The 21,516-nt window shown below is 39.6% G+C and overlaps 2 protein-coding genes across 3 annotated transcripts in view; one reads left to right on the top strand and one right to left on the bottom strand.

Moving 5' to 3' along the window:
- Positions 1-448: 448 nt before the first annotated feature.
- LOC110533839 (protein YIPF6) lies at positions 449-5,834 on the bottom strand. Its single transcript, XM_021618379.3, has 7 exons — positions 5,641-5,834; positions 4,787-4,915; positions 3,376-3,454; positions 2,797-2,839; positions 2,187-2,312; positions 1,837-1,994; positions 449-1,332 (listed from the first exon to the last, which is right to left on the bottom strand). Exons 1-7 carry the CDS (start codon positions 5,671-5,673, stop codon positions 1,211-1,213), a joined length of 690 nt encoding a protein of 229 aa, XP_021474054.1. The 5' UTR covers positions 5,674-5,834; the 3' UTR covers positions 449-1,210.
- LOC110533838 (oligophrenin-1) overlaps positions 5,734-21,516 on the top strand; it is a 37,727-nt gene continuing 21,944 nt past the window's right edge. For both annotated transcript variants that reach the window (XR_016483699.1, XM_021618378.3), the window contains exons 1-14: positions 5,734-6,528; positions 9,868-9,963; positions 10,518-10,579; positions 11,040-11,111; positions 16,421-16,522; positions 16,747-16,857; positions 17,872-17,976; positions 18,166-18,295; positions 18,400-18,500; positions 18,722-18,813; positions 19,554-19,632; positions 19,892-19,925; positions 20,079-20,141; positions 21,079-21,153. Coding sequence is in view for 1 of the 2 variants with exons in the window: in XM_021618378.3 (XP_021474053.3) it covers positions 6,375-6,528; positions 9,868-9,963; positions 10,518-10,579; positions 11,040-11,111; positions 16,421-16,522; positions 16,747-16,857; positions 17,872-17,976; positions 18,166-18,295; positions 18,400-18,500; positions 18,722-18,813; positions 19,554-19,632; positions 19,892-19,925; positions 20,079-20,141; positions 21,079-21,153 (1,276 nt within the window). In the remaining variant the exon portion in view is untranslated. The remainder of the gene's footprint in view (positions 6,529-9,867; positions 9,964-10,517; positions 10,580-11,039; positions 11,112-16,420; positions 16,523-16,746; positions 16,858-17,871; positions 17,977-18,165; positions 18,296-18,399; positions 18,501-18,721; positions 18,814-19,553; positions 19,633-19,891; positions 19,926-20,078; positions 20,142-21,078; positions 21,154-21,516) is intronic.

Genomic DNA, 21,516 nt, shown 5'->3' with positions numbered 1-21,516 from the left:
CCTTGGCCTGCTCATAGATGTTTAAAAATCACGATGCATACCAGATGTGACCGTGGCCGTGTTAGAGAGCATAAAAACCGTGATGCATCATGGGTAAATGGTGACTGACTGATCTACAAGTAATATTGAGTAGTTAGGAGTCTAAACTCGGCTTTAAATGAGCCTGTTCCTCTGCCCAGGCTTTCCTGACACATGCCCGATCTTAGCACACCTGGATAGGTATTTTATGTAACAGCTAACCACAAGGACCAATGGTCAATTGTAAGTGGTAAATGGCAGAGCGATTACCCCCATGTACAATGCATTTGATGACTGTACTTAAGGTGTACCTTGTGATTCATGCTACACTGAGATCTTGACTGGCATCTGAACAACAGAAAAAATGATTTTGCACCATATTACAGAACCAAATATAAAAATTAAAAATTAAAGAACCAAATACAAATTATTCAGATTTTGGAGAATTACAGTTTATTTTCACATTTCTGTTTAAATAGAATTATATTAAATTACTGAAAGAGAACAGGGCATTTATAAATATATAATAACATAACCTTCCCCAGTAAATGTTAACTACAGCCACCTACTGTACATAATTTTAAATGTTGCTCATATGAAAATTTAGCAACACTGCCACTTACTATCCTTGGAAAATCAAATCTTCATTTTTAAATGAGAATACTACTTGTAAATAATCTAAATAAAACAGAAACCTAAGAAATGTTGAAAATGGGGCATAAGGCAGTGTACAGTATACATACACACTGGCATCACATATTAGTCAGTGATATAGGTAAATGGACCATGTCACATAGAATATAGATCTCATGGTCCCCTTTCCTACTGCTAGTGTACTAGAAGTAATCTCTTCATGTGAGACACAGAGAGCCTGTTTAATCAAGCAGATAGTCCCTGTAAGGATATCAGAAAAGCCTCACTTTGACTCTTTTGTATGCATTGTACTCCACTGTATTTCTTAGCTGAGCTTAGCAATAATGGAAACAAAAAGAGAGAGAGAGGCAAAGCACGGTGCACTTTGGTCAAATCTCACTATTTTCCTTGTGGCACCAAAGGAAAATGCACAACGTTTCAAACCAAGAGTACCCCCAACACATCATGGTCCTCATCCTTCACAAATTACATGGTTTTGATTTGTATCCTTCTATTCCAAACGGATTGTGTTAAGTTCAGTTTAGAGACAAGTCCACTGTTACGCAGACGGTGAGAACGTGAGAATCATCCATCCAATAACGAAGTAAAAGAGGAAGACGGGATATACCACCAAAGCTTTGCGATTAGAAGGCTGGCTATCTGCTAAGAAAGCTGTAGAGGCTGGGGGAAAATAATATACATACATTCAGTTACATGTTATCAGTGACTTAAGCAATAAGGAGGTGTGTTTTATGGCCAATATACAGCCCCTAAGGGTTGCTTGGGCACAGCTCTTAGCCGTGGCATATTGGTCATATATCACAAAGCCCCAAGGAGCCTTATTGCTATTATAAACTGGTTAACAACGTAGAGCAGTAAAAACACATTTTGTTAAACTCGTGGTATACAATCTGATTTACCACGGCTTTCAGCCAATCAGCATTCAGGGCTCGAACAACCCAGGTTATAATAAAGACTAGACTGTATAATCTATTAAAATGTAGGACTAATGTTATGAGGAACACTTGAACAAGTTTAATCTTTATGCAACAGCTCCACCTACTGTAAGTCAGTATGACTGCAAACAGTCAATGAGTTTGTAGAGGTGTGTTGGCACCAATAAACGTAGTCAACCAAATAAGACGTGTAATATAGTTGTCTCGTTATGAAAAGGACTTTCCTTACCAAACGTGGACCAACTGAATGATGCTGTGACCACAATTAGTCGAACGATGAAGCTGACCATCCCAGACCCACCCAGCAGCACCAGCCTACAGACAACCATTGCCACAGTCAGAGGCATGATGCAGTAGCCTAGCACACACAGGCTCTGGAAAAAGGATCTAGAGGAAAGAAAAACAGGAATTTTAAACAGGAATTTTAAATGCACATATTTCTAAGTTTTCAATTAATAAATACAATTCACCTCTTAAATAACTAATCATATTACAGTACTTGCATGTTCAAAAGCATTTTATATTTTTATTTTATTAATTTGACTATAATGATTGGAAGCTGGCTAGAAAGATACGTACATGGTGCCTCCCAACAGCTTTGAGTTCAGTGTGATGATGACAGATCCAAACCAGATGATCACAAACACCTCTGCAAACTGGGGCCCTCCATCTTCCTTACTGTCAACTGAACCCCCCTGCAGCATCCTGAAAACAGGAAGGAAACAATATGAATCCATAGCGCATCCTTCTCCAGTCGTCTTTCATTAATAAATGCCAATCATCACTTGAAACAATAACAAATAATTTTACCTACCCCCATTTTAGTAAAAAGCTAAAGGGATGGGGCTAGAGAAAAGTAACCACTCTCAAATTCATATATAGGGCTATGGATACAAAGACCATCTATTACATCAAAATGATCGTTTTAACCATATTTTGAGGCTATATAGTGTTTGCTTACATTTACTTTGTTTACAAACATTGGAGTAAAACAAGTTTACATTTTGGGTTCTGATGGGGTATGACAGTGGAACCAAGCTCATGAGGCATTTCCAAGTTATATTCTTCAAGAATCAATGGGTACATATGATTCATTTATAAGTCCAAAAATGGATGTAGAAACTGCAGATTGCCCCTTTAAAAGAGTGTCAGTCATATTCTGCTACTACACTGAAACACGAATACTCACAGAGCCAGTGTCACACAGAGCAATAATGGGCCCCACAAGTCCCCTGGAAAAGAGGAGGAAGTTAACACAATCTTCCTAGACAATTACCATTGTCACATGTCTAGGTAGTACAGGAGGAAGTTAAAATAATATTACTAGAACACCTGGGTTTTCACTAGTTACCACTGCCACAAAGTCAAAATGGCCTATTTTGTAAACATTTATTGAAAACAAAAATTTGCTTTTTGGTCTTAATTTAAAGTTAGGCATAAGGTTAGCAATGGGGTTAAGGTTAGGTTTAAAATCAGATTTTAAAAAGAGAAATGATTGAAATAGGCTTGGTTTAGCCATAATTATGACTTTGTGGCTATGTTAAGTAGTGATGACCAAACACCTGGCACATTTAGTTTGTCACATTTTCCTAGGTACTATTACAAATGTCAGTTTAAATCATGTTTGTTACATACATACTGTTATTCTTGTACGTGTTGGATAGATATCACTAAGTAAAATACAGCTAGGTCACATGATGTAATACCAATTTATTGTGTTGGAATAGTATAAAATATTAATTAATCTTTCAAAGTATATAGTACTCACAGTCTCTCAGTAGCGTTGAACTCTTCTTAGGATACATCACATGAACAAACTTTTTCCCCACTGCTTTCAGATCTCGTAACTGTAAATGAGACATGAGAGAGATTTTAGAAGAGGTTTTAAAAAGGTCCAATGCAGCCGTTTCTATCCCAATATCAAATCATTTCTGGGTGACAATTAAGTACATTACTAACTAGGTTTCTATTCAATTGGCAACAGATTGTCATGTAAATATTCAAAAATCTGTATAAAGAAAATATGTGCATTTTCCCACCAAACTGACTCGTTGCGGATAAAAGTCTGTGCGTGATGACATAGTGCACACAAAATGTACTCTTAAGTTATCATGTACCGAAGAAAAATCTAAAGTGACAAAACTCTACTGATAGTTGTTACGAAAACTGTTGTGTTAAATAGCAAATGTGTCTACTTTGGTCTTGGCATGTGCATTCTTGCCAACAGCTCACAGATACAGTGCGGGTAGGCTAGTCTACATGATGAGATCATTATGGATAAGGAATATTTTTATTTGTCAAACGGTAGTCAAGCATCAGAATAAGACCCTCGATATTTATTGGAAAGGAGCATCAAGATCACCGTGCACTTTCACCACCCTGTGAAATGTATCATAACTTATTTAATCTGTAGCCTAATAAACTGCATGGTTTCCGAGTCATAGTGGGAGGACCACACACCATATCAAGTTTACCTCGATATGATGGTTATTATATTAAATATTTGCGCATAAAGGCATTCCGACCACCTCCACTTCTCACATAATTAATTTTACAGACACAAAAAGATCCCACCATGTCAAACAAACAAATGATCTGTTGGCATTTTTTTTTAAATGTACCGAATCTACCTGTTTCCATCACATCTGTAGTGATTTTTAAAAATTATATGGTATGACTTTACTCGCATTAAAAACTGTGGATGGAAACATGATCATAGTGATGGATTTCAATTGGAATGGTCAAAATAAAACAATAGCTTCTTGACAAAGACCAATTTCACAAGCAAGAATTTTGCTAGGACTGTCTGGGAGGGGTCTGAATGGGGAGGGGAAAACTGAAAACTAGTAGTTATTGACAGAGGTTTACAATTGTATTTCTTATTGGTCTGTTAACAACAGTAATTTACCACCTGGTGGTATCACCAGGCAGACAAACGCCATTCCACCTAAACAGGCAGAAATTTCAGGCAGTCTTTTTAAACAGCTTTTACACTAAAAGGCCATTATTATAATTGTCCCAATATTATTCCAATGCTCATAGTGTGGAAATATATATAAAACATATGAAAATCTAATTTTTGACTGCACTGGGCCTTTAACATATAATGTAAGTCAAATTAAAAAGGGGTCATGTAAGATGGAAGTGTACACAGTATGGTATGAAGAGGGAAATCTTACTATGGTGTCTTTGACAGGTTCATCCAGTGTGGAGTATTCGTCATCATGACTGGGGGTTCCAACCGGCACATTGATCTCCCCCTCAACAGGGATGTCTCCTGATATGGATACATCTGACAGACCTGCAAACTGGAGATAATAGGAGTTGTACAACTGAATGCATTCAAATGAAATGTGTCTTCCGAATTTAAGGTGCGGGAGCTGCCTTAAAAGACATCCACGTCTTCGGCGCCCGGGGCCTTGCTCAGGGGCAGAACGCCAGATTTGTACCTTGTCAGCTCGGGGATTCGATCCAGAAACCTTTAGGTTACTGGCCGAACGCTCGAACCACTAGGCTACCTGACACCATAAACACAGATAACGTTACACATAAATACTTGTTTCTCAATAATGACAACAACCGATTTTTGGCATTTAGCCAATGCACTTTCGTCATGCTAATTCACTGCAGTCTTATTACATTTTGTTAGCTAGCGCGAATATATTTACTGTACTTTAGCTAACGTTAGTTATACAGTTAGCTAACTAGCTAACGTTACAGTTGCTATAGTTCTCCCTCAGGTTTTGGAAGACATTTAGTACTTTTGCATGGACAGTGACTTTCATTGGAGTGCTTGTCTCTCTCGCTCTCTCTGTGTTGACGCGTTTACCTAACGTTAGCTAACTGTTAGCTATTGTAGTTAAGCTAACTTGAACACCCATGTTGACATTCCCTTACTACCTATTTCTATGTAATATTGGCATCAGAAACGCTTAATAAAACGTCCGTGTATAATATGAAAAACAAGATATTAAAGAATTCATACACTGTTGTACAAGAATACCGGTAGTTACATTATGTACTTTATTCTTACCATAGGTTTACTTAACTCATCCACATCCGCCATTTTCTCTGTCCAGACGGATATGAGACGTCATGCTTTGACCATGATGTCACGTGGCTTGATAACATGCTGGAGAGAAAAAACGTACAGAAACTAGACATAGTAGACACACTTTTATGTTTGCATGGCCTCCAGAATGTCTAAGATTAGCACATTTTCAAAAGGAATATATTCCAATTAGAATGTAATACTAGTATAAACAGTGACTGATGCAAATAATGGGATGTTTGATGCCAATATGGAGGGATTTGCGTTGCAATTTTCAATTGGCACTGCGCTAAGTGGGGTTAGGGGATCAAAGTATATTGTCTTGACTTGTCAAATTGACATGAAGTAAGAGACAAGAACTACAAGTAAAATATTACAATATGGAAAATATTTGGTGTAGTTGTTCCTTTAAGAATTATACTATGGGTGTGAAAGGAGGAGGTCCTTGGCAACACCGAACCAGATAGACACGAAAATACATTGAAACAAGAATCAGCTAACATTGTTTACCTAATGAATTAATGCGTCAAGGAACCAAAGAAGAGTCACTGTGTGCCACGGGTCCAAGGATTCGACAGCATTCAAATCTGGAGGAGTGGGCTACTCGAATTTCAATCTGGAAATGTTATCGACAATGTTCTGCACTGATTCTATGCATTAATTCAGATTTCTAACTTCAACATCTAGGCTACTGTACATCATTCCAAAAATAAGCAATGGGGCATCCTCCTCTTGAGTTCAGCGACTGCTATGAGGATAGTCCGGATTTTAGAGAAAGACTAAAATGCTATGAATTAGAATTGGAAAGAACAAGCAAATTTCTCAAAGATGTAATCAAAGACGGCAACAGTGTAATCAATGCAATCAAGGGTAAGCTTCTCTCTTTCTTCACCTTTTTACTACTTTCTATATAGACTGTTTGTGGGGTTTAATGTTTTTCTATGTAGTATGTCGAAGAGGAGGAACCTGCATTGTTTAGACACAGCCAACATACAAATTAGTTGAGCAATTTTTTCCAAAAAACAAAGCCTGCTTTGACATGATATAATGAAGCAATAAGCACGAGGGGGTGTAGTATGGCCAATATACCAGGCTAAGGGCTGTGCTTACATACGACGCAACGCGGAATGCCTGCATGGATCCAGCCCATAGCCTTGTATATTGGCCATATATCACAAACCCTTCAGGTGCCTTAATGCTTTTATAAACTGGTTACCAACGTAATTTGAGCAGTAAAAATACATGTTTTTGTCATAGCCGTGGTATATCAGACCATATACCACGGGTGTCAGCCAATCAGCATTCGTGGCTCGACCCAGACTGTTTATAATCTGTTGGAGCTCCCGATGGATTCCTGTAAAAAATACATGTGTGAACAGATCCATAACATCATCAATGGAAAAACATAGCCAATTCATTGTGTGCAAAATAGTGACCTAATATGACTGTATTGGTATTGATTACTGTTCAATTTAGATTTAACAACATTGTACAGTAACACAAGTTCAGTATTTGTCTAGCAGCTGAATGACAAGCTAACAGTTTCAACCAGTTTATCAGCCTAACTAACATGTTACTGTTCTTGATAAATAGTGAGTGGATGACAGTGGGCTGTGACAGACTATGAATTATGTAACTAACATAACATGTAAAAAACATGACCTAATAGACAGACAACCTACAGCTATAGTGTAACTTAACTCTGGTATGTATGACTCATCCCATGCTGACTTGCGCATGTGACATTTTACTGTGCTTCATAAAGTCAGTCAAAATCCACAGAGCATTTTAGGTAGGCTTAAATGTTTGTTGCTGTCATACAAAAAATATGACCTGATGTTTGCACAGTCAATAACCAAACCCAAACCACAACACTGGCATTCCTCAGTGATTCCTTGTTAGACGCAACTGCATAAGCAACATGAACCTGTAGCATAAACAACGTTTTTTCATTGTTGTCGTGCTGTGCCTTATCCATGCCATGGTCCTGTCTCTTTTCCTTCCTGTTTTCTCCTCCACCAAAACCACTGCCATGTGATATTTCACTCTACATATAAGGAGAAAATGCTGCCTTTGCAGATCAGAAAAAGTGCAGCTTAAGGATTCTTACCCATCCTTTCCCTTCCACATTACATAGCCCCCCCCCCCTTCCCTTACTGTCCAAGGTCCCTGAGCATTGCGCATAATGTTATTGCACAACCCTATACTTTCAATGTCAATGATTCCATGATTATTTTACACAGTTACATTTTGCTTATCACTTTTCATTATTGCACATTCCTGAATGAGTGAGTCAGCCCCTAATGTCCTTATTTGTTCATAAGGGTCAGTGGGTGTAGCACAAATTAGTATTTGTACCTAGTTCATTTGCATCAGGGAAGTTTGTAGCGATTCCTGGACGGCAGGAGCACACACTCTGAGTTTAGCATATGGGAGACGTCCTCTGCTATTTTGTTTACCATCTTCAGCATATTTGTGTGGTAGCTGTTCAGAAAAGTTTTGTTGGTGGGGTTGCTGATCATTTTTTTAGGCAGTTTTCAGCAGACTTGTCACTGGCTTTTGCCTGTACAATGACACTGTTCTACCACGCAGTGATGCAGGTGGGGGACACACACAAACTAAATATACTTTAAAACCAAATTGAAGCTGTAGAAATTATAATGGACCTACATTCATACAGTGTCTTGACTGTCCAGCTTGCTAATCACCCATACGAAAGGTCAGGGCCACTGGTTGGTAGTCATTGTGTTCCTTGGGGTATGGCTTTTTCGGGATGTGGATGATATGAGATGTTTTCCAGTCGTGTGAGAGAGTTGAGGGGTGACTGGAAGATGGGTTGCTAGACTGGGCCAATGGTATACTGAAGGCTAGCCTCAGTGTGTCACCAAAGTACCACTGTGCTAATCCCAAACGTCAGCTCTTGGATGTTCTCCATGAGTACCGCTGCCTTTGTTGGTATAGGACCAAATTTACTGGAACACTATTTGCATTGTTTGACCCACCGAGATTCCATTCTGTAGCCCAATTCACAAAAGTCAAGCTTTTTATCCCGAAAACAGAAACTGTCATTGTAAGGAGAGATGCAGTGCTGCTGAGTATAGGATTTGCCACTTATTCTGTCTTGGTGATAACTGGTCACTTGAAGAGAGTTTTTGTTGTTGAGGTATAAGGAGCTGAAATAAGAGTTCCCCCCCCTGATGATATAAATCATAAGCCTAACACCCATCTGGGTGCAAACACAAGTCCTCTAGTATAGTATATAATTTATTTTTTTATTCACTGAAGTGAGGAGGTTGACTTTCTATAAAAAATTAAAAACCCTAATTACAGAATTGCCTTTGACTGAAAGGATGGGCTATGTTATCGTTGGACTAGTCTGTCTGATATTTTCTGCCTCTTCATTGGCACACCCCTGAGGTAAAAGGAATTTGACACACCTATGCTAATGTGATGACTGTCTTCATTCATTAGAATGCTGAAAATAGATGATTTATAAACTGGGTGGTTTGAGCCTTGAATCCTGATTAGCTGAAAGCCGTGGTATATCAGACCGTATACCATGGGTATGACAACATTTATTTTTACTGCTCTAATTACGTTGGTAACCAGTTTATAATAGCAGTAAGGCACCTCAGGGGTTTGTGATATATGGCCAATATACAAGGCTACGGGCTGTGTCCTAGCACTCCGCATTGCGTCGTGCCCAACAGTCCTTAGCAGTGGTATATATGCCATATACCACACTCCCTCGGACCTTATTGCTTAAGTATATTATTTGTATTTCTGATAGTGAAATTGATCAACCAGAAACTATTTGATGTGTTCTCATGCTGCCTGTCTGGGCTAGTCATGGGAACCAACCAGTACCTGTCTCTAACTTTGACAATAGTCCTGAGTTAGCCCAAACCAAGAGTTGTCTAAGGGGAAGTGGGTGGGCCTCCTTATTCTTATTATTCCAGGCAGCATGACTTCCTCAAACATACCTTTTCTGTTTAGTTGCTCTCCAAATACTGTGCTTATTTATTTATGGCTGAACTGTAATGATAACAGTTCAATCACATATAAGCCCCATGTTTGGCAATCACCAAAATAAATATCGCAATTGAATTGATAATGTTCTAATTACACACTTTATCCTTTTAAATCTAAATGTAAAGTGCTACTGTTATTATGTTGATTGTGTCGATGTGTAATGTGTGTTTTATGAAGGTTATTCAGTGGCAGTGCAGAAGTTCTCCCAGACACTCGGTGTGTTCCAGTTTGACTTCATTGGTGATTCTCTGACAGATGATGAGATGAACATTGGTAAGTTCATATAGTGCTTTGTCATACATACACTTACTGTATTGGTCTGCCTGAAAGCCATATTCTGCATATCTCTATATGGCTCTAGTCTAGTCAGCCTTATTACTTTTCTCCCCAGCATTGACTGGTTGGCAATAGATTTCTTAATGTTTCTCAAAGTTTCAGTGTATTTGACTTCATGAATTAGGAAGTTCTTTTTTAGTTGTTGGTGATGGCACAAAGCCTTTATTGATTTCACTTCCTCCCTTGTTCAGTGCATATGACCCTGTCATCTTCTAGGGAAAATGTTTACCCCATTAATTACACTATAAAATAACGAAACAAGACCAGTGCCAAATATATTCACTATACAGTTACATAACACATGCCACACCATAATGTAATGTGACATTACAAGACTGTAAATGTATTGTGACACCAGCACACAGCTAGAATGTCTTGATAACACATTACCTTTTTGTCAAAACAGTGTCCAAGGTTAAAGAATATGTAGTTATGTACATGTGTGTCCTAGTTATATGTAACCTAATATCTATCTTTCTCTTTGTCTACAGCGGAGTCTTTCCAGGAGTTTGCTGGTCTCCTACAGGAAGTGGAGGATGACAGGATGATGCTGGTGGGTTATCAGCAGCACCTTTTTGACCCTCATACAGCCAGAGGTGGAAATAAGAGAAACCCCAACTGGAACTGCCTTCCTGGGGTGAACTCTCTCTCTGGTCTTGTCCTCCTTTGGGCCTGTGCAATATAAATAGTGGTGTCATGACACTGCATTATCAGTGTGCAGGGAAAAGCAGCAGATCCTGTTATACTGGGCTTTCTGGATGCTTTAAGGATTTTTTCTAAAACACAGCTACTATAATTACAGCTGATGCTCTTTTGAGGGGAAGAAGAGCAACACCTGCTGGAGTGCAAGATAATTAATTCCCTGTTCATTTCTAGGCTTCTAATTGCTTGGTTCCCTTTTTCATCCAATTTCTTATCATAACTAATCTTGCATGTTTGTAATGTAATGCACGGCATGCTTTTGCCAAATGGCCAACAGAACACTCAATGTTTCATGTTTTTTCCTCGTTCAGGTTCAGAATGCTTGTGATCTGCTTATCAAGCCACTGGAGAAGTTTCGCAAGGAGCAAATAGGAGTGACAAAGGTGAGTTCATATTTAGCTTTCTATTAATTTATTTATAATATTTAGTGTGGTGGATACTTCAGTATTTACATTTTTAAATTATTGGTTGTTGGATTGGATTGTTGAGTATACCTACTTTTCATTGAACAGTCATGTGCTCATGTAGCACTTTTTCACTTTAACTAGATGGGAGATAAACAGGATCTGAGTTTTGGCAGTGCATATAAATCACACTCTCATGTGCTGCTGAGGTGACACGGGCCCCCTTCCCCTTCCTCCATCTCCTCCAGATTTGCTTGTTGTGAAAATTCAGCGCGAAGCTCATGACACCAACCTACTTATTCAGCAAGACATTCAGTCAAACACAATTTATTTGTTTTTAGTGTACCTATCCAGTCCCACCATAAACTGACCCAGTTGATCAACTTTAAACTTTTTTACCATTGCAAAGACTATTCAAATTTACTAGTTCTATATATACTTGGTCCTACTGCAATGCAGGTTGATTGAATTGAGCCTTTAGATTAAGTGAATAAATAGCCAAAGGTGAGTAGATGTGCTGTAGTAACACCACTAGTGTTCGACTACATAAATGTAGAAAGACAAGTTCTGGAGGAAGGAGCTTCCAACTGGGCACAAACTGGTTGAATCAACGTAATTTTTCAACGTATTGTGATATGGAATCAACATGGAAAATACAGTTATGGGTATTGCGTGTTCGAATGTCATCGCTGACAACTTGGCAACTTTGCAACTACTTAGCATGTTAGCTAACTCTTCCCCGGAAGATTTAAATGTACTATGTTACATCTACCCCTGAGTCTACCCCTGAGTCCAGGGTGGTTTGGGCTCCCAAGTGGTATAGTGGTCCAAGGCACTGCATCTCAGTGTTAGAGGTATCACTGCAGACCCTGTTTCGATTCCTGGCTGTATCACAGCCGGCTGTGATTGGGAGTCCTATAGGGCGGCGCACAATTTGGCCCAGCATCGTCCAGGTTGTAAATAAGAATTTGTTCTTACCTGACTTGCCTAGTTAAATAAAATAAATAAGAACTGAGCAAATGGAATGTGACCATACTTCAGCAAGAATGATATTTAGACCTATGTAGCATTTTACAAAGTCATCAACAACAATTGTTTGAATTCAACCCAGAACTGTTTAAAATAAACAGTCTAGGGTTTCAAGCTCTGGTTGATTTCAAATTGAATGTGATATTGAATTATTAAGTAATGGGACAAATTCACTTATGTGTATTAAAGTAGTCAAAAGTTTAGTGTTTGGTCCCACATTCCTTGATGTAATTAATCATTGTGTGCTAGGAATATGGGACCAAATACTAAGCTTGTTAATTTGTCCCAATACTGTTGGTCCCTTAAAATGGGGGACTATGTACTAAAAGTGCTGTAATTTCTTAACAGTTCACCCGATATGGATGAAAATACCCTAAAATTAAAGCTGACAGCCTGCACTTTAATCTCGTAGTCATTGTATCATTTCAAATCCAATGTGCTGGAGTACAGAGCCAAAACTCAAATCTGTCACTATCCCAATACTTTTTGAGCTCACTGTAAGTATAGGACTAACTCATCACACTTTATTTATAGTGCATTTAAAGTCAGTGGCACAGATGGAACTACACAAGCATAAGATACATCTCCTTCAAATGTTTATATTTGGTTGTGTTGACAACCAAACACACTGTCACTTTTGAAATCCAATAAATAACCTACTAACTTGTTGACAAGTTAACAAATGATATTGGATTCACATCTCACACTCAACCAAAAGTAAAATAATGTGATTAAGCCTGTGGCTCAGATGGAAATATCCAAGTAGTAGATATATCTCCTCCTTTAAATATTGATATTTGGTTGCATTGTCAACCAAACACAATTTTATATTACCTTTGTAATGCAGTAAATAGTTTCCTTAATTTAGGCTATTTTACAAAGGAATGTAATATTCTCCCTTAAAACAAGTTAACACATCTGTGGCCACATGTTGAGCTTACTAAAACTATAAAGGTCTTATGTAATCATATAAACTATGTTCAAGATCACATTCTTAAGTCATCACAGGTCTGTGGAGATCTTCACCATTGCTATAATAATCTGCGCTGAATCTCAAATGGCATTGATCACTTGCGCCATGTACTTTTAATGTAATCTCAACTGCAATCCCAGTCATTTGGTTCTGCTATTAGATGAATCACAGTGATGTCACATTAATCTGTTGTCTAACAAAACAAAATGTCTGATATTTTATTCCCATTTGAAATTTGCTGGGCTTTTAAATGTTTGGGTGACAACGAATCCAAATATCAGACATTGTTTTCCATGGGAATTTGGTTGTGCTTTTAGATAGTTGAAAGCATAGTGATAACACATAGGACATTGAACTGTCTTTTTGAGAGGGTGAATATAATTTGTAATCCCATTGATCAACGTCTCGACCAAATTATCCACGTTGAAATTATGTAGTGTGTCCAGATCTATCTAACACACATTAGTCTCAGCATTTGTACTAAATACATGGACATTGATTTTAAGAAGTGGTTGATTCTCTTTATCCAACTAAATATTTGTGTGACTCTCTTCCCTTTGCCAAGGAAGCTATGGTCTAGTCCAACATAGGTTGTGGACTGTAGTGCTTTGGCATCTGTAATCAACTGCAGATGACCTCAGCTGAGAAGCTAGCTCAAACAAATGCTAGGCCTTCCAAGCGTGTTGGCAGTACTATCTACACCAGAGTTTCCCACCTCTGTCTTTGAGGATGTCCAGACAGCCCACATTTTTGTTATAGCCCTGCACTAACAGACCTGATTCATCTAATCAACTAATACTCAACGCCCAAACCTTCTATTTTAACAAACTAACGCAACGGTAAATCTTAGCGCTGATGGTAGCGCTATAGGTCCGAGGGTGTGTCAGAAATATTTGTGCTAATTTCCCAGCAGGAATTATGGGCACAATAGGTGACGGTGCCGCGAAAAGGCTGGGTTTTGATTAATATATAAGTTGTAGGTGGGAGTTGTGGGACGAGGGCTTGACCATTCACTGGCCAATCAACTTGTTCCAAGGATTAATACTGCATGTGGTTGTCTCAAGTTGTGTATGTTATTGACTGCCTTTGCATTGTCATCAACTCCAATTCATCTAGGGGCACGGAATATTTGTGTCCTCATCTGTTTATTAAAGGCCCAATGCAGTCAAAATTCATTTTTTTCTTTTGATCAATTTGATCAGTGTTATTGCCTAATAGTTGCTGTTTGGAAACACAATCTACACAGGACCTTCTAACCAGCAGGCTTGCATGGGTGTGGCATTTTGGCTGTCCATGGTGATATGACCAACCTGAAAATTGGCCAATAGACCAATAGCAGCAAAGAGTTCCAAACCTCTCTGCCAATAACAGCTAGTTTTCATTTTTCCCTTCCCCATTCAGATAGGTCCCAGAGACAGTCCTAGCTAAATTCTTTCTTGAGACATTTTTTTAAAAATTGCTAAAAAGCTAGTTTTGCCCATTTTAATGGAACTCTATTACAATAAAGTACTTAATTGTTACCCAGAAAATTACATGCGTTGTTCTTGAGCCCATTTCACACGGGCTATTTTGGAACCATGTTTCTTGGGCTAGCCCTGAAAAGTCAGCGCTAACCTTGCTCAGGAGCAGGGCCAACTATCCCTGGGCTAAGGTTGGTGCTTGCCTATTTTAGAATGTGCAAGTGTGAACACTCGCTCAGCACCAGGCTAAAATCTCCCTTAGCCCTGGGCTAAGGTGCAGTGTGAACGCGCCTCACGTAGGCTACATGTACATATGCCTCTCATGGAATGAGAGATGAGACGATGACGGTGACACACGTGCCCATTTTAATGGAACTCTATTACAATAAAGTACTTAATTGTTACCCAGAAAATTACATGCGTTGTTCTTGAGCCCATTTCACACGGGCTATTTTGGAACCATGTTTCTTGGGCTAGCCCTGAAAAGTCAGCGCTAACCTTGCTCAGGAGCAGGGCCAGCTATCCCTGGGCTAAGGTTGGTGCTTGCCTACTTTAGAATGTGCAAGTGTGAACACTCGCTCAGCACCAGGCTAAAATCTCCCTTAGCCCTGGGCTAAGGTGCAGTGTGAACGCGCCTCACATAGGCTACATGTACATATGCCTATCATGGAATGAGAGATGAGACGATGACGGTGACACACGTGCTGTATTTAGAAACATCTAAGTTATTTTCATTAGATTAAAAAACAAGCCCTCAGTAGGCTACCCTTACCCTACTATAACGAAAGCTGGTTAAACAGCAATGTGTCTGCTGTCTTTCTGGCCTATGCATTAGCCAAGTAGCCTATCATAAAAGGTGTCTAAATGGTCATCTTGTGAGGCTTTTACTGGCATGCTTTTGCGTTATTCACATACAGTAGGCCTACCTGGATACTCCATTTTGCTTGTATCCATCCCCAATTCCAAAGAGTGCCTCTTGTCTAGTTACCAAAGACGTGATCCTCCAAAATTACTCAAATTATTCTGTCCTATTGTAGATAAAAAGGGGATGCTCGCTTACTGTTTTGCTGCTCCCAAACTTTATTTTTTAATAAAGCTTTGGTGATTAAGATTTATTTCAAAGTGGTCTCACGAGCCAAACCTTTTATTGATAGTATTGGGTACTGGTGAATGCATTGGGCAGAAGAAAAAAAACTGCCTTCATTCATATGTACACGGGCACAAAGAGCACATTTCTGTTGTTCCATGAGCATTTGGGCACTATGCGTCATGGATATTAAATAACCAAACGCTTTAACGCTAAGACCTACTTTTGGTGAGTCAAATCTCCCTATTTATACTGAATGAAATTGTCACTTTTGCACTAGTTTTTAAGGACACACCTCAAATATTGCCACTCCTTTCACCTCAGTGCAAGCGGGCTGATACTGGCGCAAGGGTTGGAAAATGCCAGAGTGCCAGTTTTTACATGCTGTAATTGCCAGCTAACTTATGTTTTGACACTTGCACCACCTTAGTGCCAGACAAAAATAGAGCCCCTTGATTAGTTGAATCAGGTGTGTGAGGGTTCAGAGCAGGGCGAGAACAACACTGTGGACTGTTTTGTAGTCTCCCGGGAGAGGTTTGGGAAACAATGATCTCAACTGATCAAGGCCAATTATGGCTGTGTGGAGCAACATGTGCATGTACAAACTGTTACGATTATGACATTATGATATTGCTATTATTCTTGTTGACACATGATGAAGTCTCACACTGAAAAACATTTCTAATGTTTTGTTGAATTACTGTGTAATTTATTGAATAAACTTCTGTCTGTCTTTTAGGAAAGAAGGAAGAAGTTTGAGAAAGAGAGTGAAAAATATTACACTCAGTTAGATAAACATCTGCATTTGTCTGCTAAGAAGAAGGAAACTCAGCTGCAGGAGGTTGGTGGAAATCCCTCAACAGAGACTTCCTGTAAATAGTTTAATGGAACTCTGAAGGGATTAAAAGTTTTGTTTGTAAAATGTGAATATTTTATTCTAATGCTCCCTAATTGGATAACTCAACTGGCTCAAGCTCACCGGCTTAAAGTTTAGCCAAGAACAACAAATATTAAGACTATTCGGAAACAAGCTGCTTTTGTAATCACCATTTCATCCCTCCAAAGGCTGACGAGCTGCTGGACAAAGAGAGGCGGAACTTCTATGAGTCGTCAGTGGAATATGTGTACCAGATCCAGCAGGTGCAGGACAGGAAGAAGTTTGATGTGGTGGAGCCTGTGAGTGTTTTCTTCCTCTCTGTCGTCCACTCTTCCTGTTTACACCTCCCTGTGTTGCTGCATGGATATCCATACACACACACACACAAACACACACACACACACACACACACACACACACACAGCTACAGATGCTGCCTGTGAAACCTGTTATATGCTACGGCCACAGTGGATCAGTGGCACACATCCTGAACAACCATAATTAACTCTGAACACCATTGCACATTGAGACAGGCAAGTCTAACATGGCACACTAGGAAAGAATTACTCACAATCTCATCGATTTTGATTTCTCATTTGAACCCAATTCTAGATTAGCAATAGGTCAGTGTTAGAGTACGGTATGAGTGAGTGTTAAGAACAGCCTTTGAACAGCTATGAGAGTCTAGAAGTCTGGTACGCAAGGCTACTGTAGTACGGAGGTGAACTCTTACACTTCACTTCATTAAGTATTATAAAATTCAGGGCCTCCCGGGTGGCGCAGTGGCTAAGGGCGCTGTACTGCAGCGCCAGCTGTGCCACCAGAGACTCTGGCTCTGTTGTAACCGGCTGCGGGGGAAGTCCGTGGGGCGACGCACAATTGGCCTTGCGTCGTCCGGGTTAGGGAGGGTCTCATCGCGCACCAGCGACTCCTGTGGTGGGCCGGGCGCAGTGCGCGCTAACCAAGGTTGCCAGGTGCACAGTGTTTCCTCCGACACATTGGTGCGGCTGGCTTCCGGGTTGGATGCGCGCTGTGTTAAGAAGCAGTGCGGCTTGGTTGGGTTGTGTATCGGAGGACGCATGACTTTCAACCTTCGTCTCTCCTGAGCCCGTACGGGAGTTGTAGCAATGAGACAAGATAGTAGCTACTAACAATTGGATACCACGAAATTGGGGATAAAAAGGGGTAGAATTTTTTGTAAAAGTATTATAAAATTAATGTGCCCATTATAAGAATATAGTGACAGGACCATTTTTGAATAATTATCAATATACTAATAATCAGTTGTATGTTGTGTTGTTTTCAATGAACAGGTGCTGGCATTTCTTCACAGTATCCTGACACTCAACAACCTGACGGTGGAGATGACTCAGGACTTCATGCCCTATAAGCAAGAGCTGCAGCTCAGCTTGCAGAATGTGAGTAGCTACCGATTTTAATGACAACATTAGTTAAGTGAGACTCAATAATGATGATGCCTAAACCCGGAGGCGAGAGATATAGTAATGGTGATGGGTCTAGTTAGGACTCCAGGAAGCTGTCATAGGGCTTCCCAATAACCATCAAACATGACCGTGAGTCTGAGTGTGTTGTGATGTGGTCTGCAGACGCGGAACCACTTTGAGAGCACTCGTGAGGAGATAGAGGAGCTGATGAAGAGAATGACGCATCCAACCCAGATTAGTAAAATGCACAGCCAACCAGTCATTGAGGGCTACTTGTACTCTCAGGAGAAGTGTAAGTATGCATGCTACAGTTTGTAAACCTGCTACATTCCTCTCAACATGTTGTATTCAATAAGCCATGACCTGACATGATAAACTAACACCCTGCTCTCTCAGGGGCCTTGGGTGTGTCATGGGTGAAGTACTACTGTAAGTATCACAAAGACAGCAAGCTGTTTGTCATGGTCCCTGCTGAACCAAAACCTGCAACCAAACAGGTAGGTCATAAAATAGGTCGTATAATCTGTATAAGACACTAAAAAACAACTATTTGTCACATCTCTGATATTTGATCAGACTCAATGGAATTATTTAAATGCACATGCGCTAAAAAAAACTTTGGTTTTTACTATTTTATTAACTTTCTCCAAAGCTTTAATGTAGAGATTCTCTCTAGTCCTCTCTCCCCCACATTTTACCTACACACTGTTTCTTCCAGGGCCCCACAGAGCTGAAGCTTAAATCCTGCTTCCGCAGAAAGACAGAGTCCATAGACAAGCGCTTCTGCTTTGATATTGAAACTTACGAGAGGTTAGTACAAATGCTCCACTTTCAGACTTCGAGATGAGGTAGACTTTATATAAGATGATACATGCCTTTTGGGAGAAACAAGTTTGAGCAGTGAGGTGAACAGGTGGTCTACAAGGACACTGAGTGTGTGGGTACAGAGTGGATTCTAGCCCAAACAATCAGTTGGCAGCAGGCTCATCTATATCCTGCTAGAAGCAGATGGCAAACTCAGTGATTTCAGGGGAAGGGAACACCATGAACTCATATGTATACAAGCAAAACATTCTGTACAATATGCACAGCAGAGGGACACAAGCCATACACTGACATTTCATATCAGACAGAGGGATGTCAGACACCAGTTCATAAAATGTTGATCAATCAGGGCAGACGAATACAGGTAACTACCAAAAGGAAACACCAACAAAGAGTCTTAATAAGGTGTTAGGCCACCACGAGCCGCCAAAACAGCTTCAATGCGCCTTGGCATAGATTCTACAAGTGTCTGGAACTCTATTGGAGGGATGCGACACCGTTCTTACATGAGAAATTCCATCGTGTTGTGTTTTTGTTGATGATGGTGGAAACCACCTGCTTTCAATATACTTTATATCCCTCATACTCAAGTGTTTCCTCTTTTTTGGCAGTTATATGTAGATTTAAGTTCATTTTTATTTGGACTAAGGGTCTCATGTAACAAAACTGTTGACAAATAAATGCAATATATGCCCTAACTGTGACACTTGTTCCTATATCCATAGAAACACACCTGTCACACTCCAGGCAGTTTCGGAGGCCAACAGGAAGTTGTGGATGGAGGCCATGTACGGAAAAGAGCCTGTGAGTTTCTTTGCTGCCTCCTACTGGAGGGTCCATACAACCCCTCTGGTCCAAAAGTTATTCTGTACTGTGAAGGCATTATGTTTATAGTCCTCATCTTGCTGTTTACTTTGGTTTTGATAAACAATAATATGATTATAAAAGCAGCATCTCTTTATAATAATAGCATATATTCAGCATCATACAGATCATTTATGGCCACAGAAAGCTTCACATATATTTCTGTTTCTTTTGGTCTTACATGTTCCTTTCATTCCAGATTTATCATTCCCCAATTCACAAGCAAGCTGAAAGTATGTACCATTACCAGTGTTAATTTTTTGTATTTTTCTGTAGCATAATACAGTGAATTAAAATGTATTCGTCCCATTGAACATCCTTACACACACATTTGTATGTAGTGCCACTGCTTGTCAAATCTATAAAATGTTACTTGCCTTCCACAGTGGAATTGAATGAAGTTGGATTCAAGTTTGTGAGAAAATGCATCAACTTTGTTGAAACTAAAGGTAAAGTTACCAGAAAGTTCCAGTACACACCATGTGTTTTCGCTTTGTATGTCGCGGATCAGATTTCATGCCAGTTTTGTCATAGTCTAGTCAGTTTGCCTCATTGCCCTTTAGAGGGCAGAGATGAGTTGTGTTTGGAATGAGATCTGCTGAAGCTTCACTGCTGTCCTGAATGAACCTTCTCACCAAAGGCCAGTACTAAATAAAAACACACTGGCTCCAATGTGACGTCCAGCCAGGAGAGCATAACTTTGGCATGTAGCTCAACATAATAAACTTCCTTACAGTAAAGTACTTCAGTCCATACTAAATGAGCTGTTTTACTTTGTTTACATCAATGGAACTATTAATAATGCACCAGTACTATGCATAGCTTATTAATAATCATGCTTGCAGGTAGGCAACAAAGGTATTATTCCAGAAGGAGCCTATTCACATGTGGCATCAGAACACTTTTAACAGTGTGGGCACCTCACGTTCAACTGTTTTTATTTCTCAAGCAGCTTAAATTCGTTATAGATTCCATGGGCCTTCTCACTTCAGCCCTCCCTAATTCGCTCTTCTATACTCTACTTTAATTTAGTAAAAAATACACTCCGTCTGTTAATTATGAGTTTGGTGAGGCACCAGGACTATGATATGCTCCCTGTATCTTTCACAACCGGTAAAATATGCAGGGATCATATAATAACATAAACTCCAGCCGTCCACTGGAGCAGTGAAGCAAATCATTCATTTGAAAGAGGTTGGGACGTAGGCTAGCGTTGTCAAGGCGGTGTCTGCTACGTTCCCATTTTCACTCCAGTTCAGACAGGCCTGCACTGAGGAACAGCCTGTACATTTCCACTGCTTGGAATTTCTCTGGAGGAAACTCCCCCTTTAGTTTCCTTTTACCTCAACCCCATCCACTCTCTCCATCTCCTGCTCTCTTTTACAGGACTCACACAAGAAGGAGTCTACAGAACTGTTGGCAGCAACATCCAAGTCCAGAAGCTTTTAAATGTATTTTTTGGTGAGGAAATTACCCAGTCAACATCTGTGCCCTCTATTGAGTTGGAATTGAGGAATGCATAGAAACAGAAGGGCTGTTTTGAAGCAGAATAAAATTATTAAGCTGTTAAATTTCCCTGTTTCAATGGCACACACAACAGGATTTGAAACAATATTAAAAAGCACCAAGTAAATATTGTTTTATTTCTAATTTATCCCCTAAGGCGGATGACAATTAATTGATTCGATATTTATAATGTGCCATTGCAAAGGCTTAATTTATAATATTTTATCCATGTTTTCAGCCCTCTATAATGATGTGGAAACATTGAAATGTTATATTTACTTGCCTTTTTGAATGAAGGAATAAAATAAATGGTTGCAT

Source organism: Oncorhynchus mykiss, chromosome 10 (assembly GCF_057628025.1).
Source record: "Oncorhynchus mykiss isolate SJ-2025 chromosome 10, ASM5762802v1, whole genome shotgun sequence".
Classification (NCBI taxonomy): Eukaryota; Metazoa; Chordata; class Actinopteri; order Salmoniformes; family Salmonidae; genus Oncorhynchus; species Oncorhynchus mykiss.
The sequence above is the reverse complement of the archived record's forward strand: the minus strand, read 5'-3'. Positions and strand labels throughout refer to the sequence as shown.

What these genes read in the sequence shown, in the direction of transcription:
- LOC110533839 (XM_021618379.3), bottom strand. Translation starts at nt 5,673, where the DNA reads ATGGCGGATGTGGATGAGTTAAGTAAACCTATG. An exon ending in AACCTGTCAAAGACACCATA is followed by an intron (nt 3,455 to 4,786) that starts GTAAGATTTCCC and finishes TCTCATTTACAG; the next exon opens with TTACGAGATCTGAAAGCAGT. An exon ending in TTCAACGCTACTGAGAGACT is followed by an intron (nt 2,840 to 3,375) that starts GTGAGTACTATA and finishes CCTCTTTTCCAG; the next exon opens with GGGACTTGTGGGGCCCATTA.